This window comes from Pipistrellus hanaki, assembly GCF_964339955.1.
Source record: "Pipistrellus hanaki genome assembly, chromosome: 1".
Lineage (NCBI taxonomy): Eukaryota > Metazoa > Chordata > Mammalia > Chiroptera > Vespertilionidae > Pipistrellus > Pipistrellus hanaki.
This window is the reverse complement of record NC_140503.1, coordinates 180,460,313-180,488,114: the sequence shown is the minus strand read 5'-3', so window position 1 is coordinate 180,488,114 and position 27,802 is coordinate 180,460,313. Positions and strand designations below refer to the sequence as shown.

The following is a 27,802-nucleotide window of genomic DNA, read 5'->3' as shown; positions in this document are numbered from 1 at the left end:
CGGCCGACCCTTATTGTCTGGGGAGCACCTGCCAGGGGGCGGGCCCGTTTCCCCATAGGAGCTGGGTGCCCAGCTCCACAAAGCAACCCGTGGCCCGGGAACCGCCCGAGCGCAGCACAGGGGAGGAGAGGTGCAAAGAAGGGGCTCGGGGTCGGGAGCGGGAAGCGCATGCCGGCGCGCCCTCCTCCTCCTCGTGGCCGCCGCCCCCCCCCCCCCCCCCCATGTTTAAACGGGGCGAGAGAGCAGGGGCCAGCAGCGGACCAGCGGGAGGAGATCTGGGCGCGGGGGGAGGGCCGGGCAGGGCGGAGAGGAGGGGCGCGGGGAGGGGCGGGGCCGCGCAGGGGGAGGGCTCGGGGAGGAGGGGCCGCGCTCGGCGCTCGCGGCTCCGGGGGCTCGGCTTTGCCGCGCTCGGTGCACTCGGGCGCGAGCCGGACCCCGGAACGGAGCTCCGGTCCCCGCGCAGCCACCGCCGCGATGAGAGGCGCTCGCGGCGCCCGGGCTTTCCTCGGCGGCGTCCTGCTCCTCCTGCTCGGCCTCCAGACAGGTGGGCGAGCGCGGCGGCCCCGGGGCCGCGCCCCCTCCGCCGCTCCTGCGCCCCGGAGAGCTAGCTCCCCACTCGCCGGGGTGTTTCGGGGAGAGGTGGCGGCTACCGGCTCCTCGTGCCCGTGCGTTACCGCCTCCTGCAAGGTTCTAGGCGCCCCTGGAACTCTCCCGCGCCCAGCCTCGCTCACCTGCGCGCGGAGCCACCGCCGGCCCCGGGGTGGGGGTGCTCAGCTGGGGTCTCCCCGGGAACGAGGGCAGCGAGGGGGACGCTTAGGCGCGCGCAGGGTGCAGGCTGCGGGCGCAGGTTGCGCCCTAGTTCGGGGCTGCTTTGGTGCCACGGGCGCGCGGGGGGCGCAGCGGCGGGCGGTCGGGCGGTCGGGGGTTCGCATCCCTTGTCCTCTCCGCCGTGCGAGGCGCGGCCGCCGCTTCCTTTTGTTAAAAGTTGAGCGTGTGCGGCCGGCCCGCGGGGGGACCGGCCCGCAGGTTCCCGGCCGCGCCGAGGGCAAAGTTGGAGAGCCCCCCCCCCCCCCTTTTCTCTTGCTCGGTGGCTGCCCTCCGCTTTCTGACCGCGGGCGTTCTTTGTGCCCCGGAGCCGGGGACACCCGATCCGCTGCCGCCTCTGCCGGCTGCGTGGTCCGGGGACACGAGGCGGAGACCGCGGGGTCCCCTCCCCGGACACCCCGGTTAGGCTTTGGCTCGGGGGGCGCGCGCGCGGCGGGGAGCGCTGGGGCCGGACCCCGCGAGCCTGGAGGTGGCGGCTGCCGGCAAGGACAACTTGGGCGGCGCGTGCAGGAAGCAGCCGCTAGGTTGCAGACTTCGTGCTTTTGGAAATCCCATGCCGGGAGGGAGGCTGCGGAGGTGCGGTTTCTTGCTCGCCACGCGCCTCGCTCGGAGCGCCGGCCGGGCTGGCAGGGAGGGCCCCAGCGCGGAGACACGGAGGTCCCGGACCCTGACTGCCTCGGGGCCCGGCCAGGGTGCCCGGCCCGGCTGGCGGGGGCCCTCCAAGCCCCTCGAATGGGTGTCTGCGACCTGTAATTGTAGGTCCGTTTTGTTTGGGAATTTTGAGATTTGCAGCACCCCCTCCCACGTGATATCTGTACTTAAGAGAGGTCGGAGGGTGGGGATGGGAGGTTGGAGTGGAACTTTTCCAGCAAATCTTGGATTTTTAAAGCTGTGGTGGAAATCCGGTTAGATGCTCTTGGGAACTTGGGTGTTCAGGTGGAGGGGGAGGATTCGCAGGCTCCTGGAAGCCCTCAAGCAGATTCCTGCCCCTTCTCCCCGCTTTTCCTGGGGGTCGCTGGTGCGAGAGTCAGTGCAGGTCGCCGCCACCCATGAAGACCCGCTCTCTCCCAGGTCACTTTGGTTATTATTATTATTATTATTATTATTATTATTATTTTAGCGGGAAGGCTACTCCGATGATGTAAGGGTGGAAAGTGAGTCTGAGCTGGAATTCAGGGGCTCCAAAGGAAGCGTCGCTGTGAACTATTATTGTGGGACTGCCTGCACTGCTGCTGCTGGGTTTTCCCATGAAGTCTCAAGATGCAGCCTCCTGCTTCCCGACCTGGCGAGGCATTGTGAGGGCTTTCCTGTGGGGGAAGAGCTTGCCTCGCGTCTGGACCCTTGTGAGGTGGGAGGGATCCGGAGCCCGAATTCAGATTCCTGAGGCATTGGAGCGCCTAAGCTTCCAATGACACGTTTGGTCCCCACATCGTTGTGTCTTGGCGCTTTACATTTCAATTAAGATAGGTGAATGGAACCTCCAGGATAGGGCACTAGAAAGACAAACCACACAAAATAGTTCCCTTTTAAAAAACGAAGTGAATTAATTGCTTCCTTCTTCCCCATAATTAGCCTGCTCCATCCAGTAGATGTTGGCAAAGGGAATTTTAAGGTCTGGCTTGGGGAAGGAGGTGGGGGGGTGGCGTGGGGTGTAGCGACAAAGCCTTCTGCTGCCCTCTGGTTTTGCTTTTCTCAGCGAGGTATTGGCGGTGTGCCCTTGGCAGGTTGCTTCGATTCTGGGGAGCCCTCAAGAGGACAGGGAGGCAGCCGCATCCGGAAGGGTCCTTTGGGTCTGAAATTCTCCTCTTCCCGTATCCTTAGTGTGGACTCGACACCTTGTCTGACCTCCTTCCCTGATCCCTTTCTGCCTCCTTGAAATTCCTCTGCCCCTGCTGGCCACAGGGACCGTTTGGTGGTACCCTCCTCGTCTTCCGCTGGCTAACACAGGGACACGTGGCTTCTGCTGCCCTCTCCTCAGTCCACGTGTGCCCACCTACAGTTTCGCTGAAGGCTAGGAGGTGCCAACGCTGCAGGACCCGCCACCCTCTCTCCCCTGAGTATTCACAGCGCCGGTGCCCGGCAGGATGGACCTGCACGGAGTATGAATCATGCCTTCCCCTCCCTCGGCTCCTGCAGGTGTGAGGCCATATAGATCATCCCCAGCAGCTGCACGCATTCTGGATGATTATCCTGCCGGAAAGAATACGATGGCCTGATAAAGGGATCCAAAGAAGTCATCTATCCCCACTCCGGTCTTTCCCAGTCACCCACACATTTATTCTTACGGTTTTATAAACCACGTAGGCCCTGTCCTTAGTACGCATTTTCTGTGGTGCCTGAAATTCACAGTAGGCGTTCGGTACATCGTTGTTGATCTTCATTTGGAAGCGGTGTGCCCAGCTCTGGGCTGGGGCCTTGACCTGACATCTCCAGTCCTTGCAAGCCCCAGGCATGGTAGACATCATCCCTACCGTTTTTACAGCTGGAGGAACTGGCTGGGGATAAGTCACTTCCCCAAATAGTCAGCAGCGAGGCCTGAGGTTAGTCCCTCAGAAAGGGAGATAAGCTGTCACTAATATGATGGTATCCGTTGAACAATTTTCCACCCCCCTCCCCCCCATTCCAAAACACAAAAAATGGTCTTGGCGTTCTAAACTTGGGGCACACTTGTGAGAGAGAGAAAACCCTCCGTCATGGGTCCTCGCACTGTCCCATGTGCCCTGAGCGAGCAGGATGCGCTCTAAGGGCAGGGCTGCCGCTCACAGCTCTGATTCTCTCGCACGCTCTGTGGGGGAGCGTGCCAAGTGTTTTGTGGCTTCCCTCGGAGCATGTTTATGCACAGATGTTGTTGTGGTGATGGCTTTTGCTGCTGTTGTTGACAGCCCCTAGACCTTGCTCGTAGGATTTTGACTCATTTCCTTAAGCCTTCCCCCAGCTGATTAAAGAAGGGCAGCAGGAAATGAGCGTCAGGCAGTGTCCTCAGTGGAGTTCTGGAAGCCGGACCCGCTGTATGGGGATTCTGAGGCCGTGAATTTTCTCCAGGATGAATTTAGTTTTAACCATCGACAGGTTAGGACATGGAAGGGCTTTATTTTTGTTGTGTTCATGTGTGGTGACGTTTACAGAAAGGGATTGAAAGGTATTTGAAGGAATCTTACATAAGGAAAATTTCCTATGCAATTTCTGTAATTTGGATCTTCCCGCCCCCCCCTCTCCCCCCCCCCCCCCGGGGGGCTGCAAATCCAGCCTACAAGGGAGTTACCACAGGTACAAGTTTGTAGGGGTAGATCATTGTTGAAAGAAAAGGGCACTTGTGAGTAAGCCTGGCACCTCTGATTTCTGATACTTTGGACATGAAACAACCCATCTTCTGACTTTAGACTCTTAATAAATAAAGAGAAGTTGTAAGCTGATAGCCCAAGGACATGTTTTGTTTGGCCCACATGATGCTTTTTAAGAAACATTGAGGCAATATTTAAAAGGAATACAGAGAATTTATATCCAAATCTCTTGAAGAATTGGAAAACCACCCCTTTAGATAAGACCTGGCACTAAATGCTTGCGATGCTTGCTCTAGCCAGTGGTCTGCAAACTGCGGCTTGCGAGCCACATGCGGCTCCACGGCCCCTTGAGTGTGGCTCTTCCATAAAACACCACGGCCTGGGCGAGTCTACTTTGAAGAAGTGGCGTTGGAAGAAGTTTAATTTTAAAAAATTTGGCTCTCAGAAGAAATTTAAATCATGGTACTGTTGATATTTGGCTCTGTTGACTAATGAGTTTGCAGACCTCTGCTCTAGGCAATACTGCTCTCTACTGCCAGTCCGTAGGCATTAAGGCATTTAGCTGGGGCCCTGGTGAGCCCAGGTGGGACTACCCAGTTACCTCATAGAAGGAGTACACGGCCCACGGAGTGAAACAACCTTGAATTAGTCTGCTGGCTCTGCAGCTGACAGTTTTGTAGCTTTAGAACAAGTTGCTTAACCTGCTGAACTTCACTTTTTCATCCTAGTATTTTTTTTTTTTTTTCTGTGTGACTTTGGGAAAGTTAATTAACTTCTCTATGCCAGAAAAGTGTTGCTACATACGAAGTTTTTAGAATGGTGTTGCTTGGCAGGCTCATAGTACAACCTTAATATGTGTCAGCCAAAATTTATCTGTAAAAGAGGAATTATTATCATCCCTGAGATGGAAATAATGTCTTCATTTATATGATTGCCCTAAAGATTAGAAAGAGATTCTTGTAAAGATGCTTGGTGCAGGGTCTGGGACAGGATGGGCACCTAACACATGTGTAAACTCCACTGGTATGTAGAATTTGCTTCTCTCTATAACCCTCGTATGCAGGTACCAATAAGTACTAACTTGACAGCTTATGGAACGGAACAAACTTTAATTTTTGTCTCGATTTTATACAGCTTTTGACATAAAGTTGGGAAGCACTAGTTTGAGAGATTGAACAGGTCTCGAGGTTGGGGAACCAGAAGATTTCTCCAATGAAAACATTTATACCTGGAAATTTTTCCATTCGTCTTATGCTTACATTTTGGTTATGACACACTTTTGTTAACTCTCTTCCATGGCATGCCTTCCTGTCAGCTCGATTATCAACAGTTTTGCAAATTTCAAAGTTTAAGTTGACTTGCTACTTAGGGCCAGTGGCATTAGAGTTAGCAGCGTGGCCTCTGAAATTGACAGCTCGGGGTTTTATTCAGCTCCACCACTGGCCAGGTGTGTGATCTGTGGAATGGGCACGGTGGCATAGGGCTGCTGAAAGGAGTAAATGAGTTATGCACATACAGTGTCCCTCGTGGGACATTTAAAAAATGGAAATGGTTTTAAACCAGATTAACTAGAAATATGTTTTAATGTTAAAATGAAGTATATATATTTAATGTCTAGTTTGGTGGTGGTGGTGGGGTTTGTGTGTGTGTTTTTTAAGCCGATAGTAGTGGTAATGCATACTTCTCTTCCTTGCTTTTTAGTTAACCTTATTTGACCTGCTTTCCATTAAAGGGGTTACAGATTACTAGATAAGAGTTTAGGAGGGGGAAGGCCTGTAAATGGCCATTTTCTCAAGGTGAGTAAGTAAGTGTAGCTTTCCTGGGTCCCCTGAGCCCTATTACCTTGAACGCTCCTTGAGGTCAGCTATTCTGGGACTGCCTTCCCTGGGAGCGAGGGGCCTCGCTGAACTTGTCTGTTGCTCCAGGCTGGACACGGAGTGGGGCTCCGTAAATATTGGTTTAGCATCCCTCCACTTCTCCAGCACTTGCAAAGCACTTTGCACGCCATAAATGCTCAGTAAACATTTCGGATTCAGTTGAACAAAGATTTATCAGTCTCTCTGCCTTGGTCCTTGCAGGGACGCCAGGCATTGATTGTCAAGGGATGGGAGAGGGACAGGCTAAGAACACAGTCACGGATTCAAAGTAGACTTGGTGTCTTAAGAAGTGGAAGGAAGGGGGAGGCAGGGGGAGAAGGGGGAGGTGAGCCAAGGCCGGGAGAAGGACTCCTGCAATAATGTCAACATTTTAATGAAAAAAATAAAAAAATACAAACAAACAAGTGCAAAGTGCTTGGGCAAGATTTAAGAGGAGAGGTGTTTCTGTCTGGGTGGGTGGTAGAAATCAGGGATCGGTAAAAGTGTCCGTGTGGGAGATAACATTTGAGATTAGTTTCTAAACCTTAAAAGAGAGCAGGTAGAGTGTCTGTAGTTGAGGCTTCAATTGGAAAAAGCTAGAGAAATAGAGAGCAAGACATTAAAATCTTTATATATATATATATATATATATATATATATATATATATATATTTTTTTTTTTTTTTTTTTTATTGATTTTTTTACAGAGAGGAAGTGAGAGGGATTGAGAGCTAGAAACATCCATGATAGAGAAACATCGACCAGCTGCCTCATGCACATCCCCTACTGGGGATGTGCCCGCAACCAATGTACATGCCCTTGACCAGAATCGAACCTGGGACTCTTCAGTCCACAGACCCACGCTCTACCACTAGCCAAACCGGTTTCAGCAAGACATTAAGATCTTATTTGAGGCTTGCCCAGTCTTTCTCTTGGTGTGATGGTTGGGGTAGGAGTGGGAGGGGAAGAGGCTGGGGAAGACTCTTGATTCAGCCTCAGGGGACATTTCGTGTTGAGTTTGGTCCAGATTCTAAAACAAACTTTGAAGTCCAGGCCAGGGCGGAGGTGACTCAGTAATGGTCCTCGGCCTGTGCGATTAGTCCAGGGCTGCTCGGCCTCTCCACAAATGTCCCGAAAACTTGGACACCCCAGTGGGCGGCTAAGACTAAGGAAGGGATGTGTGTTTGAATTTTAGTAAAATACACCTAATATAAAATTTACCATCTTAATCATCTCGAGGCAAACTGCTCAGGAGTGTTCAGTACATTCACATTGTTGTGCAACCCATCTCTGGGACAGTTCAGCCTGCAAAACTGAAACTCTGTACCCATTGTTTCCTGTTCTCTCCCACCCCCAGCCCCTGGCCACCATCACCCTACTTTCTGTCTATGAATTTGAATGCTCTAGGAACCTCATGTAAGTGGAATCATCCAGTGCAGGCAGTCCTTGAGTTACGTCGGACTTGACACAAGTCATTTTGTGGTTACATCTCCATCTCCCATTTATTTGTTTATATACATATATATATATTCCTGTCATTTCGATGTATGCACATATGTGCTTTATGTCTTTTATTATTTATTTGCCACAAGTAAAGGCCAGGAATTGTTATCTTTCTTTAAAATTTTTTTGACTGTTTCACTTCATTGCTGCTGTGAATGTGCTCCATCTGAGTGGTGTAAGTGCTTATGTAGGTGGGTTCCGACTTACAGTGAACATCTCGTTACCTTTGGCCGAAGGGATGGATCTCCGACGTAACCCAAGGACCTGCTGAATTTGTCTTGGTAACTGGCTTATTGCACTTAGCACAGTGATTTCCGGTTGGTATGCTGCAGAAGCACAGTGGTGTGCCACAAGCATTTTTAAAATATGCAATAACGCTGAAACTGGTTTGGCTCAGTGGATAGAGCGTTAGTCAGCCTGCGGACTGAAAGGTCCCGGGTTCGATTCCGGTCAAGGGCATGTACTTTGGTTGCAGGCACATCCCCAGTAGGGGGTGTGCAAGAGGCAGCTGATCGATGATTCTCTCTCATCGATGTTTCTAACTCTATCCCTTTCTCTTCCTCTATGTAAAAATCAACAAAATATATTAAAAAAATATACAGTACCTGACTCGGCAGGGGCACTGACTTCTTCTTCCTTAAGTTGTCAAATAAAACAATGACAGCATCTAACACAACAAAAGCCACCCGGTGTGACTAAATAAAAATGATACCCCTTTTTTATTATCAGATTCGGAAAAAAAAAAAAACGCACAGGTTTTTTGGTGTGCCACAGAATTTTAGTAATTACTTTGTGTACCACGAGATGGAAAAAGTTGAAAATCTCTGACGTAGTATAATGTCCTCATGGGTTCATCCATATTGCAGCCTGCGGTATGTAGGTGTTTGTGCATGTAGATACCACATTTTATCCATTCCTCCATCGAGGGACACCTGGCTGCTTTCCCCTTTTGGCGAAAATGAACAATGCTGCTGTGAACAGGAACGGACCAATAACCTAAGCGAGAGTTTCTTTTCTGAGGCCCCTCTGAGGGGCCGAGGCAATGAGTTGGTGGAGAGCTGGCCCAGGGATGACCAGACTGTAGATGAAGAAGTGAGGGAGGGCCTGGGTGTTAGGGTGCAGGCCCTGGAAAGGAGAGATGGGAGAAAGATAAAGGTGACAGACCTAATGCAGTTGGCATATTACAGGCACCTGGGATGTGTCAGGCACTAAAGAGATCTAGGGAAAGGGAACGGAGTTATTGCAGGTGTGGATAACTGGGAGAACTGGTGGTGAGGTGGGATTAACGGAAAAAACCAACCAACCAACAAACAGAACAGAGGTAGGAGCAGCCCTGGGGTGGTGGAAGGGTTGGATGTTGGACTCTGCTGTGTTTTCTCATTGGTCATTCACAGGCCGCATGGACTGGAAACTCAGTTCTGCAGGTGGTAGACACACGTGAAATTCTTCTTCTTCTTCTTTTTTTTTTTTTTAAATATATTTTATTGATTTTTTACAGAGAGAAGAGAGTGGGATAGAGAGCTAGAAACATCGATGAGAGAGAATCATCGATCAGCTGCCTCTTGCACATCCCCCACTGGGGATGTGCCCGCAACCAAGGTACATGCCCTTGACCAGAATCGAACCCGGGACCTTTCAGTCCACATGCCAACGCTCTATCCACTGAGCCAAACCAGTTTCGGCTTACACGTGAAATTTTTCCTAGGGTCAGCTCTGTATAAAAAATAAAAGCTGAACCCCAAAGGTCATGGAACATGGCTCTATGGTAGGATTTAGGGATTATAAATAATTGTATATTGAAAAAGAAAAGAAAAAGAACAAAAGAATTGTGTGTTGTGCATCAGTGATATAATAAAAAGTGAATTTTCATGAGAAGAATACAGAGCAGGAAGATACAACCCTGTTTGTCTTCTCTGCATTAGGCCATATAAAAAGTATGTGTATAGGTTTCGTCAGGTAATAAAATGGACATTCTGGACACAGAACAGGACATAGAGTTAATTAAAGCTTTGGGAAATGGGTCCTTTGAAGGCAACTTGAAGAAATTGGATTTATTAAGCCTGGAGTAGATAAGGTGAAGGAAGGTTTAGTGAATGACAGTCTTCAAATATTTGTAGTAGGTGAGTGAAGAATGGGACAAAATGAGAGTCAACGGCCCCAGAAGACAATTTAGATTTTTTTTTTTTTTTTTTTTAAGGAAAATTCTTTGATTGGAAGGGTTGGGAAAGACTGCATTGCATTGTAGGGTCTTCTCCGCAGGTACGAGGAAAGCAGAATCATTTTCATGTTGAGATGGTTAGGTCCTGCCCACCTCAGTTGGATTGATGACCCTTAAAGAGCCCGTCTGAAATTATTTTAAAAAATATATATTTTATTGATTTTTTACAGAGAGGAAGAGAGAGGGATAGAGAGTTAGAAACATCAATGAGAGAGAATCATCTATCAGCTGCCTCTTGCACACCTCCTACTGGGGATGTGCCCGAAACCAAGGTACATTCCCTTGACCGGAATCAAACCTGGGACCTTTCAGTCCGCAGGCCAACATTCTATCCACTGAGCCAAACCGGTTTCGGCGACGACTGAAATCATTTTAAATAAAACAGCCAGCTCTTCTTCTTTTGTCACTGCTTTGGCTGTGGGGTAGAGTGCTTCTCATAAATTCTGGGTAGACTCGAACATGATTCACTTACTCTTACTCTCTTCACAATTTTTGGCCATATTGAAAATAGCCAATAAAGAACCCACTACCTGAAAATGGATTATTGATCTTTTGGGTGTGTGTTGGGGGGAGGAATGAACCGTGCAGTGTGATAGCTTAAGCTGAGTGCCAAAATAAGGGGGAAAAAGTAGGAAGTTTGAGGTCTGGAGAAATCCATCATCTACTGTAAATAGCCTTAACCTAAAACTAATTCTGTGATTGCCTAAGTTCTTGATCATTTTGAGCTAGAGGCCAAATGTGGAGGCCGAGAGGTCTGTAAGCAAGAGTCCTTCCCGCTTGATCACTCAGGAATGGGTTCTTCACTGTGTAGCTCAGTGTATCCCGACCTTCTCTCATGATGAGAATCACCTGGTGGAGTTGTTGAAACACAGATTCCTGAATCCCAACTAAGAAGTGCTAAACTAGAATTTTTGAGAACATATAGGTAAAATTGCATACCTAACTTAGTGCTCTGTATATAAAATCTGTCTTAGAGCACTAGTTAAGTATACAATTTTTGAGAACATATAGGTAAAATTGCATACCTAACTTAGTGCTCTGTATATAAAATCTGTCTTAGAGCACTAGTTAAGTATACAATTTTACCTATATGTTCCCAAAAATTCTAGTTTAGCACTTCTAAGTTGGGATTCAGGAATCTGTGTTTCAACAACTCCACCAGGTGATTCTCATCATGAGAGAAGGTTGGGAAACACTGGTGTAGCTTACCCACCATCCAAATCTCCTTTCCCCCTACGCTCTTTCCCTTTGGTCATGTCATGGTCATGGCTCAGTGACACATATGAGATCAGCCAGCAGGCGGTCCAGGAGGGGGAAGGTGGTAGGAACAAAGGCAATGCAATAGCTTTGGTTGTGTACATCATTCTGCCTGTTCTGGTGAAATGTATGATGAAGTCTGAGACGTGATCCTGCCTTTTCTGGAGCCTCGGGTCTGTGGGAAGATAAATGCTGGGGAGATGCTAAGGTGGTGAGATTTGTAATCAGATGTAAGTGATAGTCCAGGTGGGGAAGCTAGGAGACATTCATTCCCAGAGGCTGGGAGGGGTGGGCCTCGCTTCTGGAGCTGAATGGCCGATGCAAAGGAAAACCTGGGCCCTGGGTTCATCTAGAGCGGGACAGGAGTCGGTCAAGGCAGCAACAGCACAGGCAAAGGGCCAAGGTCCATCAGAAGACTCCTGCGGAAAGAACCCCTGTGGAGGCTAGGGGAGGATAAGATGGGATGATTTTAGGGAACTCGTGTTTATATATTCTTCAACAATTGTATTTCCGACAGTGCCATATGTGATGCGATGTGTGGTAGTATAATTTGGTTAACTAGTAACTTAGAAATAACTTTCAAAAGACCACACTTTAGCATGTTTTACCTACATTATATGCACAATTCAAATCCAGAGCGGTTGGAGAATATATACTTGGTCTTACTTTTAAGTTTAGGGCTAATTACAGTGCCCACCCTGCCTACTCCTTCACCCTCAGATGAAATAACAGCTTTTGTAGATTCAACATCTGATAGATGATCTTTGACTCTACTTATTAACAGATTTCAAATATTTAGTTAAATGATAAGTGGGGTATGTAGCAGCCTGCATAAATTCATTTGCTAATCACAAAGAAACAAAAAAACAAGACAAACCAAAACCAAGCCAGCATCAAGCAAAACCCCCAACCCCTGATAAAGGCCCTGTGTGGTTTAGGACATATTTAGTTCCCAGGCTTGCGTTAGGAAGTAATTAGAGACCCTGGTTACTGCTCACTGCGAAGAGGCTGTTTGCAGGAGGCACAAGCCTGCCATTTCAGGAAAAGGTGTGAGTGATGACACTTGCCAAGGAAAGCCTTGCTCTTGATCAAGGGGGGAAAATAATAAGGAAATGAACAGACTCCTTTTCTTGTATCTTTTAAGTTCTCAGTGAGGTGAGCCATCAGCTGCCTTTGGGCTTACCCCAGGTGAGCCAGGTTTTGTCAGAGGGTGTTAAAACTTCAGAACAAGCCAGGGCTGCCAGTAATTCACATATAATGGCCTTTGGAGAGCCTTAAGCAGAGGAGTTACTTAGCAGAGGTAGAACAATGGAGGTGCCAACACTTTGGAAATGACTTGGTGTCTCTTTTTACTGGGAGGAAGTACTTTAGATAAAGATCTAAGGTAGATTTAGATTTAGCTTCTGGGGAAAACTGGTGGATTTTTAAATTGTGATAGGTGGATGGTGGCATTGTTTATTTGGCTAGTGTTTTTTTTTGTTTTGTTTGTTTGTTTTTAATAGTTTTATTAGTTTCAGAGAGGAAGGGAAAGAGAGAGAGAGAGAGAGAGAGAGAGAGAGAGAGAGAGAGAAACATCAGTGATGAGAGAGAATCATTGATGGGCTGCCTCCTGCAGGCCTCCTACTGGGGACCAACTTCACAACCCAGGCATGTGCCCTTGACCGGAATCGAACCCAGGACCCTTCAGTCCAAAGGCCGATGCTCTATCCACTGAGCCAAACCGGTTAGGGCTAGTGAGTGTTTTTAAGAAAACAAGGCTTATTGTTTTTAAAAAGTTGAGGAGTAAAGACTATGGGTATTTTTAGAGTGATAATTTTTAGTTTGTAAAATGTTTTAGATGTGTTTCCACTGTAATTTTCGCAAGGTAGATTTCTCTCCTTTTTTTAAAAAATGGCTGATGTTGAATATGTACCTTGGGAAGATTTTCATTTTAAGAAATGGCCTGGTAAAGCCACACGGGTCTGCCTTTAGGCTTTTCTGTCGTTAAATTAAAACAGGATTCTTAATCCAAAATAAGTCTTTAGAATAGCCACTTAAAAATGGCTAATTGGGATATTTAAATGTTTTTCTACTTATTTTAATGTAGTCGGTATATTTACTGCGGGGAAATAGAGACATTTTTTAGCTTGACTAAAATGCACGAGCTTCATAAAAAAGAACCCCACCCCCCCTCCTGCTTTTTAAAATAAACTAGCATATGTAGAAGGGCTTATGCATTTTTTTAGTAGATCAGAATGCATTCCAGCATTTTGAAGGGACATTATTTAGAACGATCACCTCAGTTTCAGAACGACTGCCTTCTACAGAGAGGCTGGCCCAGCGAGTGGACCGGTGGATGGGGACGTGGATGGGATGGGGACCTGTGCCTGCCATCAGGTGAGGCAGGCCCCTTCCCTGCCCCCCTCGGCTTCTCTGTGTCCTTAGCAGAGACCTGGAGCAGCAGTGCTGGCCCTGCATCTGTGGTGCCTAAGATTTACAGCTTCCCTCTGTGGTCCCTCCTGTCTCTTTCACCCGGGGACCCAATACCAGGAACTCATAGATGTGTTCATAAATACGTATTGACGCATCGAGCACACCAGGCAAACATCCTTGTCCTCTTGGGGCTTACGGTTTTAGTGCAGTGGTCGGCAAACTCATTAGTCCACAGAGCCAAATATCAACAGCACGACGACTGAAATTTCTTTTGAGAGCCACATTTTTTTAAACTTCTTCTAACGCCACTTCTTCAAAATAGACTCGCCCAGGCTGTGGTCTTTTGTGGAAGAGCCACACTCAAGGCGCCAAAGAAAACCGCAGGTGGCTCGCGAGCCACTGTTTGCCCACCACGGGTTTAGTGAATTCCCTTCCTTTCATGGGCCCAGGCCCACAAAGAGCCCAGGAAAGGGTGGTGGGGCGGTCTAGGGTCTCATAGAAAGCAGCTTAATTTAGCTTTGTCTCAGTTCTGTATTATGGTTAGTTAAGGAAGGGGCGGAGAAAGGTTTTCTCAGGGTCAGGAGGAACTGGGCTCACGATGGGAAAGAAGGGCCAGAGAAGGCAAACTGGGAGCCACAGGGACGGGAGAGAGACCGACAGGGACTTGGGTTAGGAGCTTTTGGAGGTGTCAGTCCTCTCTGCCAGGCGTCCTGCCCTCGGAAAGGCTGAGCATCTCCCTCTGCTCAGCTGTCGCCTGCTCCAGCCTTGGCAGCTCCCTGAGGAGGTGTTCTGACGGAGGGTTCCCCAGAGGGGGTTGCACAGACAGGTGTCTTCGCTTTCAGGACTTCACGGAGCCCTGGATGTAACCTGCCCATGTGGTTTGTTTGGAACCATTTTCCTCAGAAAGTACCAGAATGCCTTTTCACAGCTGAGAGAGAGAGAGAGATGCGTCAGGGGTCCAGGCTTGCATGCATGCTCTTCAGTATGTCTCCAGGGCCGGAGGTCTGTCTGCACCTCCTTTTTAGTGGTTTCATCTTCGTCTTGTTAATATCTGACCATCTTTGGTTTTAATCATGGGTCCAACCCATAGCACTCTGTGTCTGGCAGAGTGACATTTAGCCACCGCCAGTCATACTGTGCGTCACGGGTCACCTCTCCTGTCACACGATGATGGGCTGGCCCGGGTGAGGGGACATCAGGTTGCCGTCATCTGACTCATCTGGCTTTTTACATTTTAGCCTTAGGGTGGCCTCTGTGGGGCCCATGAATGATAAGCTCTTCGGTTTCAAATCGAGACTCCCCAAATAACAGTTGACACTTGAATTACTCAGGACTGGAACGGTCCTTCTCTGCCAGTTGTTGGGGGGCATGCAGTTAGGACTCTTGGTTCTGCTAGGAAGGAGCCGAGGCGAAGAGCATCCAGGGACAGGGAAGTGGTGGCCTCTTGCGTGAAGGGCAGCTCTGGGTGAGGGTGTTAAGGAGGAGGGCTCCTCAGCTGCCAGGGCTGATGTCAGTGACGGACTTGGATGAAGCTACCAGCTTTGGTTATACAAGTAGGGGTGCTTAAGAAAGCACATCCATTGCTGGAAAGTACTTGCTCTAGGCTTGGAGAAAGGCTCTAGGGCAGTGTTTCCCAACCTTCTCTCATGATGAGAATCACCTGGTGGAGTTGTTAAAACACAGATTCCTGAATCCCAACTAAGAAGTGCTAAACTAGAATTTTTGAGAACATATAGGTAAAATTGCATACCTAACTTAGTGCTCTGTATATAACATCTGTGTTAGAGCACTAGTTAAGTATACAATTTTACCTATATGTTCCCAAAAATTCTAGTTTAGCACTTCTTAGTTGGGATTCAGGAATCTGTGTTTTAACAACTCCACCAGGTGATTCTCATCATGAGAGAAGGTTGGGAAACACTGCTCTAGGGTTTCTAAGCCAGAGGTTTGTTTTTTTTTAAATCTAGTGTAATCATCATTGATAGCCATTCATTAGCACCTATTGTGCTGGGTGAGACTTTTCGGGGCCTAATTTTAAATAGGCTTTGTTTAAGTTTGTTATCAGTTGTGACTAGGGAATAATAATAATAAATAATAATAATAATAATAATAAAAAGGGGGTCTTAGTATTACTTCTAGGCTATTCCCTGGGTTGTTTGAAAACCTGTTACGTCTTGTTCTTGACATTTTGGTTTTCTGAAGCGCGTCCTCTAACACAGAGGACAGCAAACTGCGGCTTGCGAGCCACATGTGACTCTTTGGCCCCTTGAGTGTGGCTCTTCCACAGAATACCACGGCCTGGGCGAGTCTATTTTGAAGAAGTGGCGATAGAAGAAGTTTAAGTTTAAAAAATTTGGCTCTCAAGAGAAATTTCAGTCACTGTACTGTTGATACTTGGCTCTGTTGACTAATAAGTTTGCCGACCACTGCTCTAACAGATGTCTTAGGAAGCCTTCATAGGATGTATTTTCTGAATTATAGGTTTACTACAAACTATCCATAGCCTTTACACTTAAAAGTTAGGTAGACTAATGGATAAATCCTTGCCATCTTTTCTTTGCACAAGTCTCTTTAATATTTTACTATATTGGCATTTGCCATAAAGTGTTGTCAAAGTCAGCTGACAATCTGATTTTCTTTCCCTCGCATTTAACTTGGTATATTTGCCCAGATACCCAAAGGAATGTTTTTTACCTTCATTCTTTGAAGTCCAGCAGGTTTATAAAAGTGTTGGTTGCTCTGGGTTGATTTTTTTTTTTTTCCTCAGTGACATGATGTGCCAATTTAATATCTAATTTCACATGTTCTTTTCTTGAAGTTCTTTTCTATAGCTTTTGCTATTCTATTTTTTGTTGACTTAGGAACTCCCATTATGTATATGTTAGATCTTCTTTGCCTGTCTTCTCTATCAATCACTTTTCTAAATCCTTTTAATGTCTTCATAATTTGTTTGAACTTAATTTTTTCCCTCCTTTCCATCTTATAGTTCTTGTTAGACACTATTTTATTTTCTCCTTAAAATATATATATAATAAAAAAAAAATATATATATATATATATATTTCAGAGAGGAAGGGAGTGAGGGAGGGAGAGAGAGGGAAACATCAATGATGAGAGAGAATCATTGACTGGCTGCCTCCTGCACACCTCCCACTGGGGATCAAGCCCGCAACCTGGGCATGTGCCCTTGTCCGGAATTGAACCTGGGACCCTTCGGTCCACAGGCTCTATCCACTGAGCCATACCAGCTAGGGCTATTTGCTCTTATTTTTTATTTACTGTTCATTTCTAAAATGACTTTTTAAAAAATTATTTACTTCTATTGTCAAATCTTTATTTTCTCCAATCAGCTCATTACTGAGTTTTTAAAATTCTGATTTATGCTGTCCTTTTATAGCTTTTCAAATTGATTGAATTTCTTTTTGCTCATTTTGAAATATTAGGTTATAGTTTTCATTCATTGTGTCTTTCTGGCATGATTTTATTGTCTATACTAGGGATGTCATTCTCTTTCTTTCATTTATTTATTTATTTATTTATTTATTTATTTATTTATTGTTTGAACATTACAAATAGTAGTACATATGTCTTCTTTTTTCCCACTTGACCTCCCCCAGCCTCCCCTACCCCCACTCCTTTGCCTTCATCTGCTCCCCTCCCCTGCGCCCCCAGTTCTGTTTCTTATTTTTCTTTAACAGACTGGACTTCAACTGTGATTCTATCCTGTTGTTTACTCTGAGTTTTCCTATATTTTTAGTAGGGCCAGTAGAGCTTTTCTAGCTTCGCAGTTCTAGAGTGCCCACTTCCATTGTTTTCACGAAGTGGTAGAAAAGATGGATCCTACTTTTCTACATCCTAAGATCTTATTCTATTTTTGTTTCTATTTTCACCACCCCCCACCCCAACCCCTCTTGAACCTTCCCTTTGTCCCTGTTTTGCTCACCTTACGCTCATCCCCAGCAGTTTCTCCTCAGTGTGGCACTGTCCTAGTTTGTTAGCTCATAGAGATCAGAACTCCCCTACCCCAGAATATTCCAGCACATTAGACCTACGTGGGTAAAATCCCCTCTGCACTCACTAGTGAGGCTGAAACCTACCAAGTCCTGTGCCCGTTTACGTGGGTCTTCTCAGCAGGCCCTCTGGGCTCTCCAGCGAGTACTTATGGCAATTCTTGAAGCTGTTGGTAGCACATCTTCACCTCCTCATACATAGGGTTCGTGGGAATAAATACCTTATCACCTCATCTTGTAGATTGTGTCCGTTTTGGTTCTGCTCTATTTGTGTGTTTTAAGGTTGGGTGGGGGTTGGGTTTGGGAGATTCGATAATTATGCTGCCACTCCCATCTTGCCAGAATCTGTATGGACTTTCTAACATAAAACTTAGTAATCTCTGAGTCTATTAAACGAGGACCAATATAGCAAAAGTTAACACGTTAAATCACTGGTAGTTGCCTTTAAAACATAATTCTCTTTCAAAATAGTTATTAAAAATGTGTTGAAGAGAGAAAAGTCAGTGGTCAAAACTATCTGAAAAGGGAAATTAAATATTGTGGCCTTTGCAACATTAGTTTTCCAGGTTGATTATTAATGGGAAGGTTGAAATCCTCTGAATGCGAGGGAGCTTATATCTGAGCTAGTGTTTCTGAGGAAAATGTATAAAAAGTGACGGATTTTTGCCATTGTTTGTTTGGTGTGATAGTCCTTGAGTTCTGAAAGGTAATAGTTTAAAAGCTTTAAACTAGAACTATTTTACTTTGAAAGCTTTAAACCCCATTTATGTTTTTAATACCATCTATTAAAGATAAAGTCATTACTTAATTAGGTGCATTTTTCCCTTTCAGCTTTTTCCCCCTAGTGAAAAAATTTGCATATCTCTAATTATAGTGATTTGAAAAAAAGTGCTGCCAGGGCTTGACATAATATTAATTTAGATTTCCAAAAATACTAAATTTCCTTCCTCCAACTTGAGTTTCCTCCAATTGGCCATTGCTTTAATTTACATACTAAAAGGTTACAATTTTAGGATAGGTCTCTTTACACCCCCCCCCCCCCCTTTTTTTTTTATAGGGATAGCCATTATTCTAGAACCATATAAGGAAGAAGTAACACTTTCTCAATGGACATATTGGAAACTTTTTTTTTTTTTCTTTCTGGAAAGGCTTTCGTCCTGTTTTCTACAGAGTGAGAAGACATCACCTCACACCCGGGGCTGGTCATTAGGAGTTCTCTGCAGAAGGGTAGCAGGCTTAGCTCTAAGTGAATGTCACCCACCGAAAAATTAAGGGAAAAGTGAACACTCATTAAGCAAATTGACCAACAAGTGTTCTAATGAACGCTACAACAAATTTGAATAAACTAATTTTGTCCATTAGTGTGCTTTTAGACCCATGTGATTGTTCTGGTCTAATTATTTTTTATTCTGTTTATTCAGATGTGGAATGGCCGCAGGATTAACTGCTGCTGCATTTATCTGATTAGCAGTTTGGGAAATGGGTGAATGGTATGGGACTCTTTACCATGGAATGGCGGGGATTGGATGGGGCCCGGTGCAGGCACCCTTACCGCCTAGGAGAGGCCTGTGCTGTGTTCTCCGTCTCACCCACGGCACCTGGGACGCAGGCCCTCCCTGGGTTAGCACGGGCTGTGGACGCGGGCTCCAGGTGCTCAGAGGCGGTGTACCAGATTGAGGTCTGATGTGCTGCAGAAGTTGTCTTTGCCACCCAGCGTCACCCTTCTAGAGTCCCGTCGCCGTGACTGGTGAATTCTGCAACATTTCCCACTTCTGCAGCTCGGGGATCCGAGAAATCTGTGCCCGAGTGGCTGCCAAAGCTTGTCAGGGGGACCCAGCGCGAGGCCGACTTGTAGGTGTAAAAGCCAGGCAGATTTGCTCGCTCAAGACAATCTGTTTCTGCAGGTTTGCTTTGAGCTCCCAGATACAGATACTGGTGGGAAATATTTTTCAAGGCACTAATGCCATGGATTTCTCCTGGCAGCTGCCTGTCTTGTGGGGGAGGGGGTTCTGGTTTTCCATGTGGGCCTGCAGCAGCAGCAGCGGCATCACTTGGACTCATCGGAGATGCACGCTCCCTGCCCACCCCAGAGCTAGTGAACTCGGAGGTTCCGGAGCAGGACCCAGCGGTCCGTTGTGACAAGCTCGCCGGGTGACTGCCGGACCAGCTGACGCTGGGGGCCACCCGCCTAGAGTGTGGGAATGGCTGAGCTTTGTCTCCGCAGCGGGCTGTGAGCATGAAAAAGTTACAGCTCCTGTGGTCTCTGGAGCAGCAGAGGAGGGTGCCACTCTCAGTTCTCCTTCTGCTGTTGCCCTGAGAAGATAGATAGCGTTTCCGTTAGTCCTGACAGGAAAACAGACAACTGCAGAGCCGTGGGACAGGGCCTCGGTGGAGGTGGCAAGAAGCCTTCAGGACACGTGTGTGTGTGTGGGGCGGGGGGGGGAGGGAGGAAGGACAGAAAGGCCCCTCTAGAGGTGGTTCTTAGAAAGGACAAATAGGATCGAGGCTCCTTCCGATTAAAACCCAGAGCTCTCGGAATAAAAGGTGTGCCTGGGGGTCCAGTTCAGGGCCTCCCGTGTTGCCTTTTGCTCTCCATCTTGCACACACCACCTGCCTCATCGATTGCGCTCAGTGCTTCTTACCCTTTCCAGGCATCCTGCTCCATCCAGCACTGCAAGGGGCACCTCATTCCCCCCCCTGGTCTCCTAGCGCACTTCTGACCCAGCTTATGTTTCCTTTCCACACCCCAGGGGAGGTCAGGTCAGCTCTCCTTGTGCAGTGTGCTCCTGGGTACTAAATACATTGTAATTTTATAATTGCATAATTAGTGGTTTATTTCTGCATGGGGGAGAGACCTTGCCTTGTTCAACTCTAGCCGGGGAGCCCAGCACACAGCAAGCATTCAGGAAATATTTTCAGAAGAGTGAATGAATGATGAAGGGGAGGGGGGGCAGTCCCATCTTTATCCCTATGTTATGGGGCTGGCTAACGCATGACATTTTGATAGAGGTGTCACCTAATGAGTTTTGTTTGCAGGAGCAATCGCCACCGCCATGCAGTCCCATCCCAGGGAAAGGCACGCTCCTTGCACAGTGGCAGCAACATTTCATAGCTTGGTTCTCACTTGGGGTCTGGCCTCTGGGACACCCCAAAGACGTTCTTGAGCCATATCATTCCAAGGATGCGAGAAAAGAGAGAAGACTTCTGCTCTGGGACATGTTCCTAATGCATGGACCAGACGCCGGCAGCCTGAGCGGTCCAGGCGGCACCGGGGACGTTTTCAAGGGGATGGCTGGTCCTCGCCTCCCGCAGGGCTTCCAAGGAGAAGTGATGCTTGCAACTCACAAAGTTGATGTTGGGGCGTCGTGTTCTTCCCACCCACTTCTCATAGAAGAGCCAGATGCCCTTCTGTGCCGTATTGTAGTTCGTTTGCTTTGGCTCGGGGAAAGCAGGAGCTTTCCATTCCTGTTCTAGAACGTGAAAGCATGGGGTTAGCCTTCTAGAGGCAGCAGCTTCAAGATGGGGCATCGGGGCATCTATCTGAAATAAGACACTGAGTAAGCCTTGCTGATATTTGGTGGAAAGAATGCCAATAGCAAACACATGTGCAATTTATAAGAATACATAGGTTGAGAGTGAGGACTCAACTTTTTTTTTTTTTTTTTTTTAAAGATAGGGGTTTCAATGGGAATATTGCTTTTCAATAGAGGAACTGATAATCTGTTGACTAATTTGTTTACATTAGTTGATGGTTGTGGGGTGTTTTTTGTTTGTTTGACATTTGAGGTTCAACATAGTCTTTTAGTCCTGTTGTAAACGCCTGTTAGAGAAAGTGAATGTGATAAACACAGTAAATGTTGGAACTAAAGTCACAAACACAACTTCTCTGTGTCACAATAGCTATAATCTGCTGAGTTGGCCAGAGTGTTGATGGCATGAGTGGCTATAATTTTATGTTTTCGTGCCTATGCCCTTTATTTTATTTATCTGTATTAGGTGCCATATTCCCTGATACTTCAGTCATTCCACATCCCCCCTCCATCCCTCTGTCTTCCTGCCCGTCCTGGATCCCAGCGTCTCTCTCATCCTTTCTCTGGTACTCTCTTTCTTTCCTTCGTTACTGTCGAGCATGGTCATTGCAGCAATAGTAGTAACAGGACTGTTTATCGATTACAGGCTACACAGAGGACTTAGAGGTGATGTAAGAATCCTGAAATATTTTAACCCCAATTTATAGATGTCAAAACTGAGGTTTGGAGAGGTCAAGAAACTTTCCCAAAAGCTTCTCGCTTGGATTGGAACCCATGATTGTCTGGCTCCAAACCCCACACCAGTTTTTCTGATATTCCTATTGCTATAGCAGCACCATCTTCTCCAGGCTCTGAGCTTGCCCCAGACTTTAAAATCCTGCTGAATAAAGTTACAAACGTTGCAAGAGTAGTACAAAGAACCCCAGACTACCCTTCGCCTGCACTCATTGATTGTTAACATTTTGCCATATTTACTTTCTCTGTGTATATGCGTGCTATTTTTTTCTGAACCATTTTGAGAGTAAGTTGCTAACCTCCCGCCCTTCCCCCAAAACCAATCCCAAGGAAACCCAGCTTTGTATTTTGTGAGAGCACTGAGGCCAACCAGGAGGGGTTTCCTCTTCGGCCCTCCACCCAAGTGTGGCCTTCCCCTGCTCCAGGGTCAACCCCCTCCTGGGAGGTACACTCTGAGCCTCTCACTCTTCTCCTCAGTCTTAACCCTAGTCCTTTAAATTCAACTCAGACCCTAAAACTCACCCACTGCCTTTCTAGACCTATAAAAGCGGAACCTCTTCTGTGGCAAAATTAACACAAAGGCAAACCCATAAAGAAGGGCCCCCTGTAGGTCTCTACCTTTTCTGTGAAAAGGGGAGAGAGGGGCCGGCCTCCTCTGCCTGTTATCCGGAGCTGCAGCTAAACTGTTTCGCTCCGGCTCATGCAAGTCTGTCTGCGAGACCGTTATCAAGGCTGGTAACCTTTTCTCTGGCAACTGCCTTAGATAAAAAATTCCTTATTATTATCGCTATCGATACTTTTGTGTTTACTTCCGTTGACTGTCTTGTGACTATAAAAATGACATTTTGAAAGTGTAAGTAGAAGGAAAGCGAGCATTCTGTCCGTTCTCTGGAATGGAATGGAGGAGAAGGTGCAGTTATCTGACGGGCCAATGAAAAGCAGGATTTAGAGTATATCCGCCAGCGGCAGGCATTGATTTACCCATTATGGTGAGAATTCGCTTAAATATCTGTTTAAGCCAAGTAGGATTCCTAGTGTTTTTCAGAACTAGGACATCAGAGAGGCCTTTTTTTCAGCAGTGTGGATCACATTTGAAGACAGACTTTAAAAAAGGCCTCGGGCAAACAACCCAAATGTCAGAATGAATGGGTAAACAGATGCGGTACATACATACAATGGAATATTATTCAGCTTTAAAGAGGACATCCTCACACATGCTGCAGATGAAAGAACCTTGGAGGTATTATTCTGCGTTAAATAAGCAAGACACAAAAGGATAATTATTGATGCTTCCACTTGTATGAGGTCCCTAGGGGAGTCATGTTAGATGGTGGTTGCTGGGGGCTGGCAGGGGGTGGGGGTGGCAGGCATGCCAGGCATGGCAAAGTGGTGAGTTATTGCTGGATGGGCAGTTTCACCTTGGGATGATGGAAAAGTTCTGGAAATGGATTGTGGTAAATGTTTGCACACCGCCTTGAATGTACTTCATGCCACTCAACTGTACCATTAAAAATGGTTAAAATGGTAGGCTTTATGTTAGGTATGTTTTAACCACATGAAAGTAATCCAGGGCCTAGTTGGCATCTATTTATGTTTGTGTCTGTAAATGCTGACTACCTGGTCCCTGACGGCATTGCGTTACGTGGGATGCCGTTAGAATGTGGTGCTGCAGAATTAGAGTGAGAGCTGGTGGAGTCAGGTATTTTTTTTTTTTTTTTTTTTTTTTTTTACCTCTTAAGGTTTTCATTTGCTGCGAGCACAACCTCATTTCCTGCCCGCGCAACCTCATTTTTCCTCCTGAGCCTGGGAATTGACATTTTGAGCAATTCTCAGTTTCCTGGTAGGAGGAAGTGGGAGGGTGATTAGTTGGAATTGGAGTGCTGCCCACACTCCCCACACGTGTGCCGGACAATGCTAATGTGCAGGCAGTTTGCACCTGGCAGGCCCTTCTGTGATGTCTTGGGAGGGTCCGGCTGCAGCCCTCCTCCGGAGTGTGATTCATGCACACACCAGGCTCTTCCATGGTGCTTGGTAGGCCTCGGGGGAAAGCCGGCCTTCGACTAGCATAGCTGGCCTTGGCCATGTTCCTCTTGCTTTTTATTTATTTATTTTTTTTAAATCCTCACCCAAGGATACTTTTTCCCCATTGATTTTTAGAGACTAGAAGGGAGAGAGAGAGACAGAGAGACAGAAACACTGAGGTGAGAGAGACACATCGATTGGTTGCCTTTCCCTTGGTCCTTCCAGGGCCCAGAGCCTGCAACCGAGATACGTGCCCCTGACCGAATTCGAACCCAGGACCCTTCAGTCCGCAGGCTGATGCTCTCTCCACTGAGCCAAACCGTCTCGGGCTCATCTTGCCTTTTTACTTTGTGCTTTAGTCCTTCTGGGAGTTAAGGAAGTTAATGTTTGAAAGAAGTCAAGAGCTCCCCGACCTGCACCCCTAACTTCACAGAGGGTGTGGGTCTTGTTCTGGTGTTGATTAGATTTGAATCCTAGTGCTTCTTATCTGGTTCGGGTTTCAGTAAGCGTTTTCCATAGCAGGGCCTGTCCTGGGCTATTGGGAAAAACCCGCTGGAAATGAGAAAGTTCCCCTTTGCTGCAGGGATGGATCCTAATATATTGTGCTTGTCAAATCCAGCCCTTATCGGACTCCCCAAAGACCGACTTCATAATGGCAGATAAAGGTTTTCCTGTCTGTACCTATCTTTGGCTGAGATCAAAAGGGGAAGTCCTGCTTCCTCAAACAGGGGCTGTGTTTTTCTTAGGACCAGCGAGTAGGAAATATATGAAGCAGCCTTTGCTGCTGGCGCTGTGTGCATGACTGGAAGACATTTTGTAAGATAATATACCGAGGGGGTCCTTCCAGGGTTGAAGGACATGTTTATCCCAGTTGTTCACTTTATAAGCTATAAGAGCCAGGGGTCAAATCCCATGTTTAGGCCTTTATTCTAATTCTGTGTTCAAACAGTAGTTTAAGAACCAACAGGCGGTTAGTTCTATTACTTATGCCGTGGAAGAATCACTGCTATTAATTCTCACCACAGAGAGTTTAGTGCCTTTCACGTCCAGCCCCTGGATCTTTAAAAGGAGCTTTATCTTGACCTTTTCATGGCCGAAGTGTTTGATTACAGATCCTAGAATCTTAGCGCTTTTGATGGCCTTTACAGGCCTCTTTGTAGTTTTTCAGGAGGGGGAACCGAGGCCCAGAGGACCTAAGTGACTTGCCCAAGATTTAGAACCCCGAACGTCTCTGTGTCCCCATCGTTGCGGGTCTTTTCTTCCACTTTCCACTACTTTAGAGTGAAAACACACAGTTACACATTTCATCCAAAGTGTACAAATCGCCGAAACCGGTTTGGCTCAGTGGATAGAGCGTCGGCCTGCGGACTGCAAGGTCCCGGGTTCGATTCCAGTCAAGGGCATGTACCTTGGTTGCGGGCACATCCCCAGTAGTGGGTGTGCAAGAGGCAGCTGGTCGATGTTTCTAACTCTCTATCCCTCTCTCTTCCTCTCTGTAAAATATCAATAAAATATATTTTTAAAACTAGATAAAAATAAAGTGTACAAATATTAGGTGCCTTGGCAGACACTGAACGATCACTAATTTTCCCCTCCTCCACCCTGAGGAAAGCTTTAACAGTTGTCACATCTTCAGAAGACATTGGTTGATTGGCAGCTTGACGTTGCGCTGTCCAGTCCTCCTAGTAAGTTTCCTCGGAGGCCTGTAGAACTTGATTTTGGCTGTGCTTTCCTAAAGGCAAAGCAGCCGGAGGGCATCTTCTCTTGCCACCGATGGCATGCCTGTGAATCGGGAGGGAGAGGGAAGCATGGAGGGTTCAACTGCAGAGAAGCCCCCCGTGGGGCAATGCTGAGGGGTTCTGGGCGGGGGGGGGGGGGGTGTGCTTTATCGCAGAGGCTGAGGTCTGCATGGTTTTCCCAGGGATCACAGCAACCGCCAGAAAAGCAGCAAATGCACAGCTAATACACACACAGGAAAGGTGTGCTCAGCACAGGTGATTTATTAGCATTGCGTTTGTCCGTGCGGTTAGAGCAGAAAACAGAGGGGCTGACTGGGTCCCCAGGAGGAAACCACTCCCAGGAGCAGAGGCAGGAAGGGCCCAAACCACAGACGAATCCACCCAAGCTGAAAACCCACAGAAAGGTGAGCTGGCGAGAAGGTGGGCGGGGAGAGGTGCAGCCGGACCCTGCCTCCCCCGAGGAGGGTACCCCATCTGCTGCGGGACACCCCTTTCCAGCACCAGGGGGCCTGGTACACCCACTCTTCCCCTCGCTGCTTTGTGCCCTTCATGCTTTCCTGAAAAGAGTAGGTCAGAAGAAGGAGGGCCTCAGAGACCGGCATTTCTCCTGAGCCTTCGATGCCTCTGAGCCAAGTGGGGTCATGTTCCTCTTGGCCACATTCATCAGACCTAAGGCTTAGGAGCTTCCAGGCAGGCCTGCTTCACAGCCTTCTCTGCGAGTCCCCTCTCTGTCCCTGCTTCCCATTCCTTCCTTCTTTATGGTTCTCCCTGGCTGCCTGCCTCTCTGGGTGTTCGTCTCCCAACTCTTCATCCGAGCCCTGTGTGCACCACCCGTGTCTTCCCCTCTGCCTTTAGCCACAGCCTTCCTTGATCACGGATTCCAAGAGTTTCTCCCCCTCCTCCTTCTCTTCTCCTCCCACTCCCTCCCTTTTCCTCCCCTCCTCTTGTTCCCCACAACTCGCCCGGAAGTTGCTGTCTCCAACAGTACATGTAGTCCAGCTCCTCTCCCACATCCCACCACTTGCAATACCCTCAGAGGTTCTGCTGTGGTTGGCGTGGGGTGGGGCAGGGCAGGGCTAGGACATTGCCTTCTAGTGTGCAACCAGGGATGCGAGTGAGAGATGTCAGTTACCTGACTGTCCTCCTCACTACTGTCAGTGACAACCCTCCTGTGTGTGCTTAAGACTTTGGGGCTAGTTCTCTGTTTCTGCTCCCCCGCAGTCCATCTAAAAGGCCCTTTGAATCATCTAGCCTGGAATTTCCTGGTTCTCATTGCCATCTCTACCCTACTCCAGCCACCTTGGGCCGTGTCTTTTCCTTCTCTGCCCCTTTATCCTTCATACTCTTCCCTCCCACCCTGAGTGACTTCATGGACAGCCCCCGTTACCACCCCCTGTGAGTATGTCTGCGGTCCTGGCCTCCCTTGTATGCCGCCCCCCCCCTCCCCCCGCCCCTAGCAACTTCCAGCACCTTCCAGCTGCCATCGCTTGTCCACATATCTCTAAATTTGTTTTTCCTCCTCCAATCTGTTGGCACTCATCACCCCATCACATAAACAAAAAACAAGGATCTCTTTCCTCCTCCTCCTTTCTTCTTCATTGCCCAGATCCGGCCCATCCCGAGGCCCCCTATTCGCCTAATAAACACCCATCTCTCCTCTCGGTCCCCACCACTTCTGGCTTATATGTTGTCATTAGCTCTTGTCTGGATCTAGCTGTCCTTGTCTCTAGTTCCGTTGGTCCTTCACTGCTTCCAGAGGGCCTCCCCAGAACATACCTACATCAGTAGATCCCCATCAGACAGGAGCGGTGGGTGCTTCTCCTTTTCCCGAGTCCTGCATGGAAAGGGAGAAGGACAGGTTCCTGAGTGGAGGAGCTGGGGATTAAGAAATAAAAGAAAGAAAGAGACAAGAGGCAGAAATAGATCCAAAAGCTGGGTGCCCGGTTGATGCTGTCACTGATGGAGGGACAGTCAACACCCACCACAGACAACACAGCGCATTTACTGATTTCCAGAGGGGGGTTTAAGGTCAAAGGAGTTTTGGGTGTGCCCAGGTCCTATTCCTCATTCCTGGGATTTAGCCTATGGAGACCTGGGTAAGTCAAGGTCCTATTCGTTCCTCATTCCAAGCACATGGATAAAGATAAGAAATTGGTACTGATTGTGGTCTTTTCCAGGGTACCGCCACGCCAGTCACCTCGGACTCAGCTGACATTAATTTAAAAGTCATCCTTGTGCATTCCCAAGGGGCCCTCTATAGACAGGTCCATCCTCTTACATGACAGAGGAGGGAAGCCACTGTGGTCCTGCCCTTAGTCCCCCCTGGCCTCACACCTCTGTGCTGCCTGGATTCTGAGGGCTGCTGTGACCGTGGAGTGCTGAGTTATTAGCTCTGGGGGTCCTCCCCATCCAAC

At 47.6% G+C, this 27,802-nt stretch overlaps 1 protein-coding gene across 4 annotated transcripts in view; it reads left to right on the top strand.

Moving 5' to 3' along the window:
* The first annotated feature begins 410 nt into the window (after positions 1-410).
* The window catches only part of KIT (KIT proto-oncogene, receptor tyrosine kinase), an 83,616-nt gene continuing 56,224 nt past the window's right edge, over positions 411-27,802 (top strand). For all 4 annotated transcript variants that reach the window (XM_084899864.1, XM_084899863.1, XM_084899862.1 and 1 more), the window contains exon 1: positions 411-544. In XM_084899864.1, coding sequence (XP_084755990.1) covers positions 475-544 — 70 coding nt within the window. In that variant the 5' untranslated portion in view covers positions 411-474. The remainder of the gene's footprint in view (positions 545-27,802) is intronic.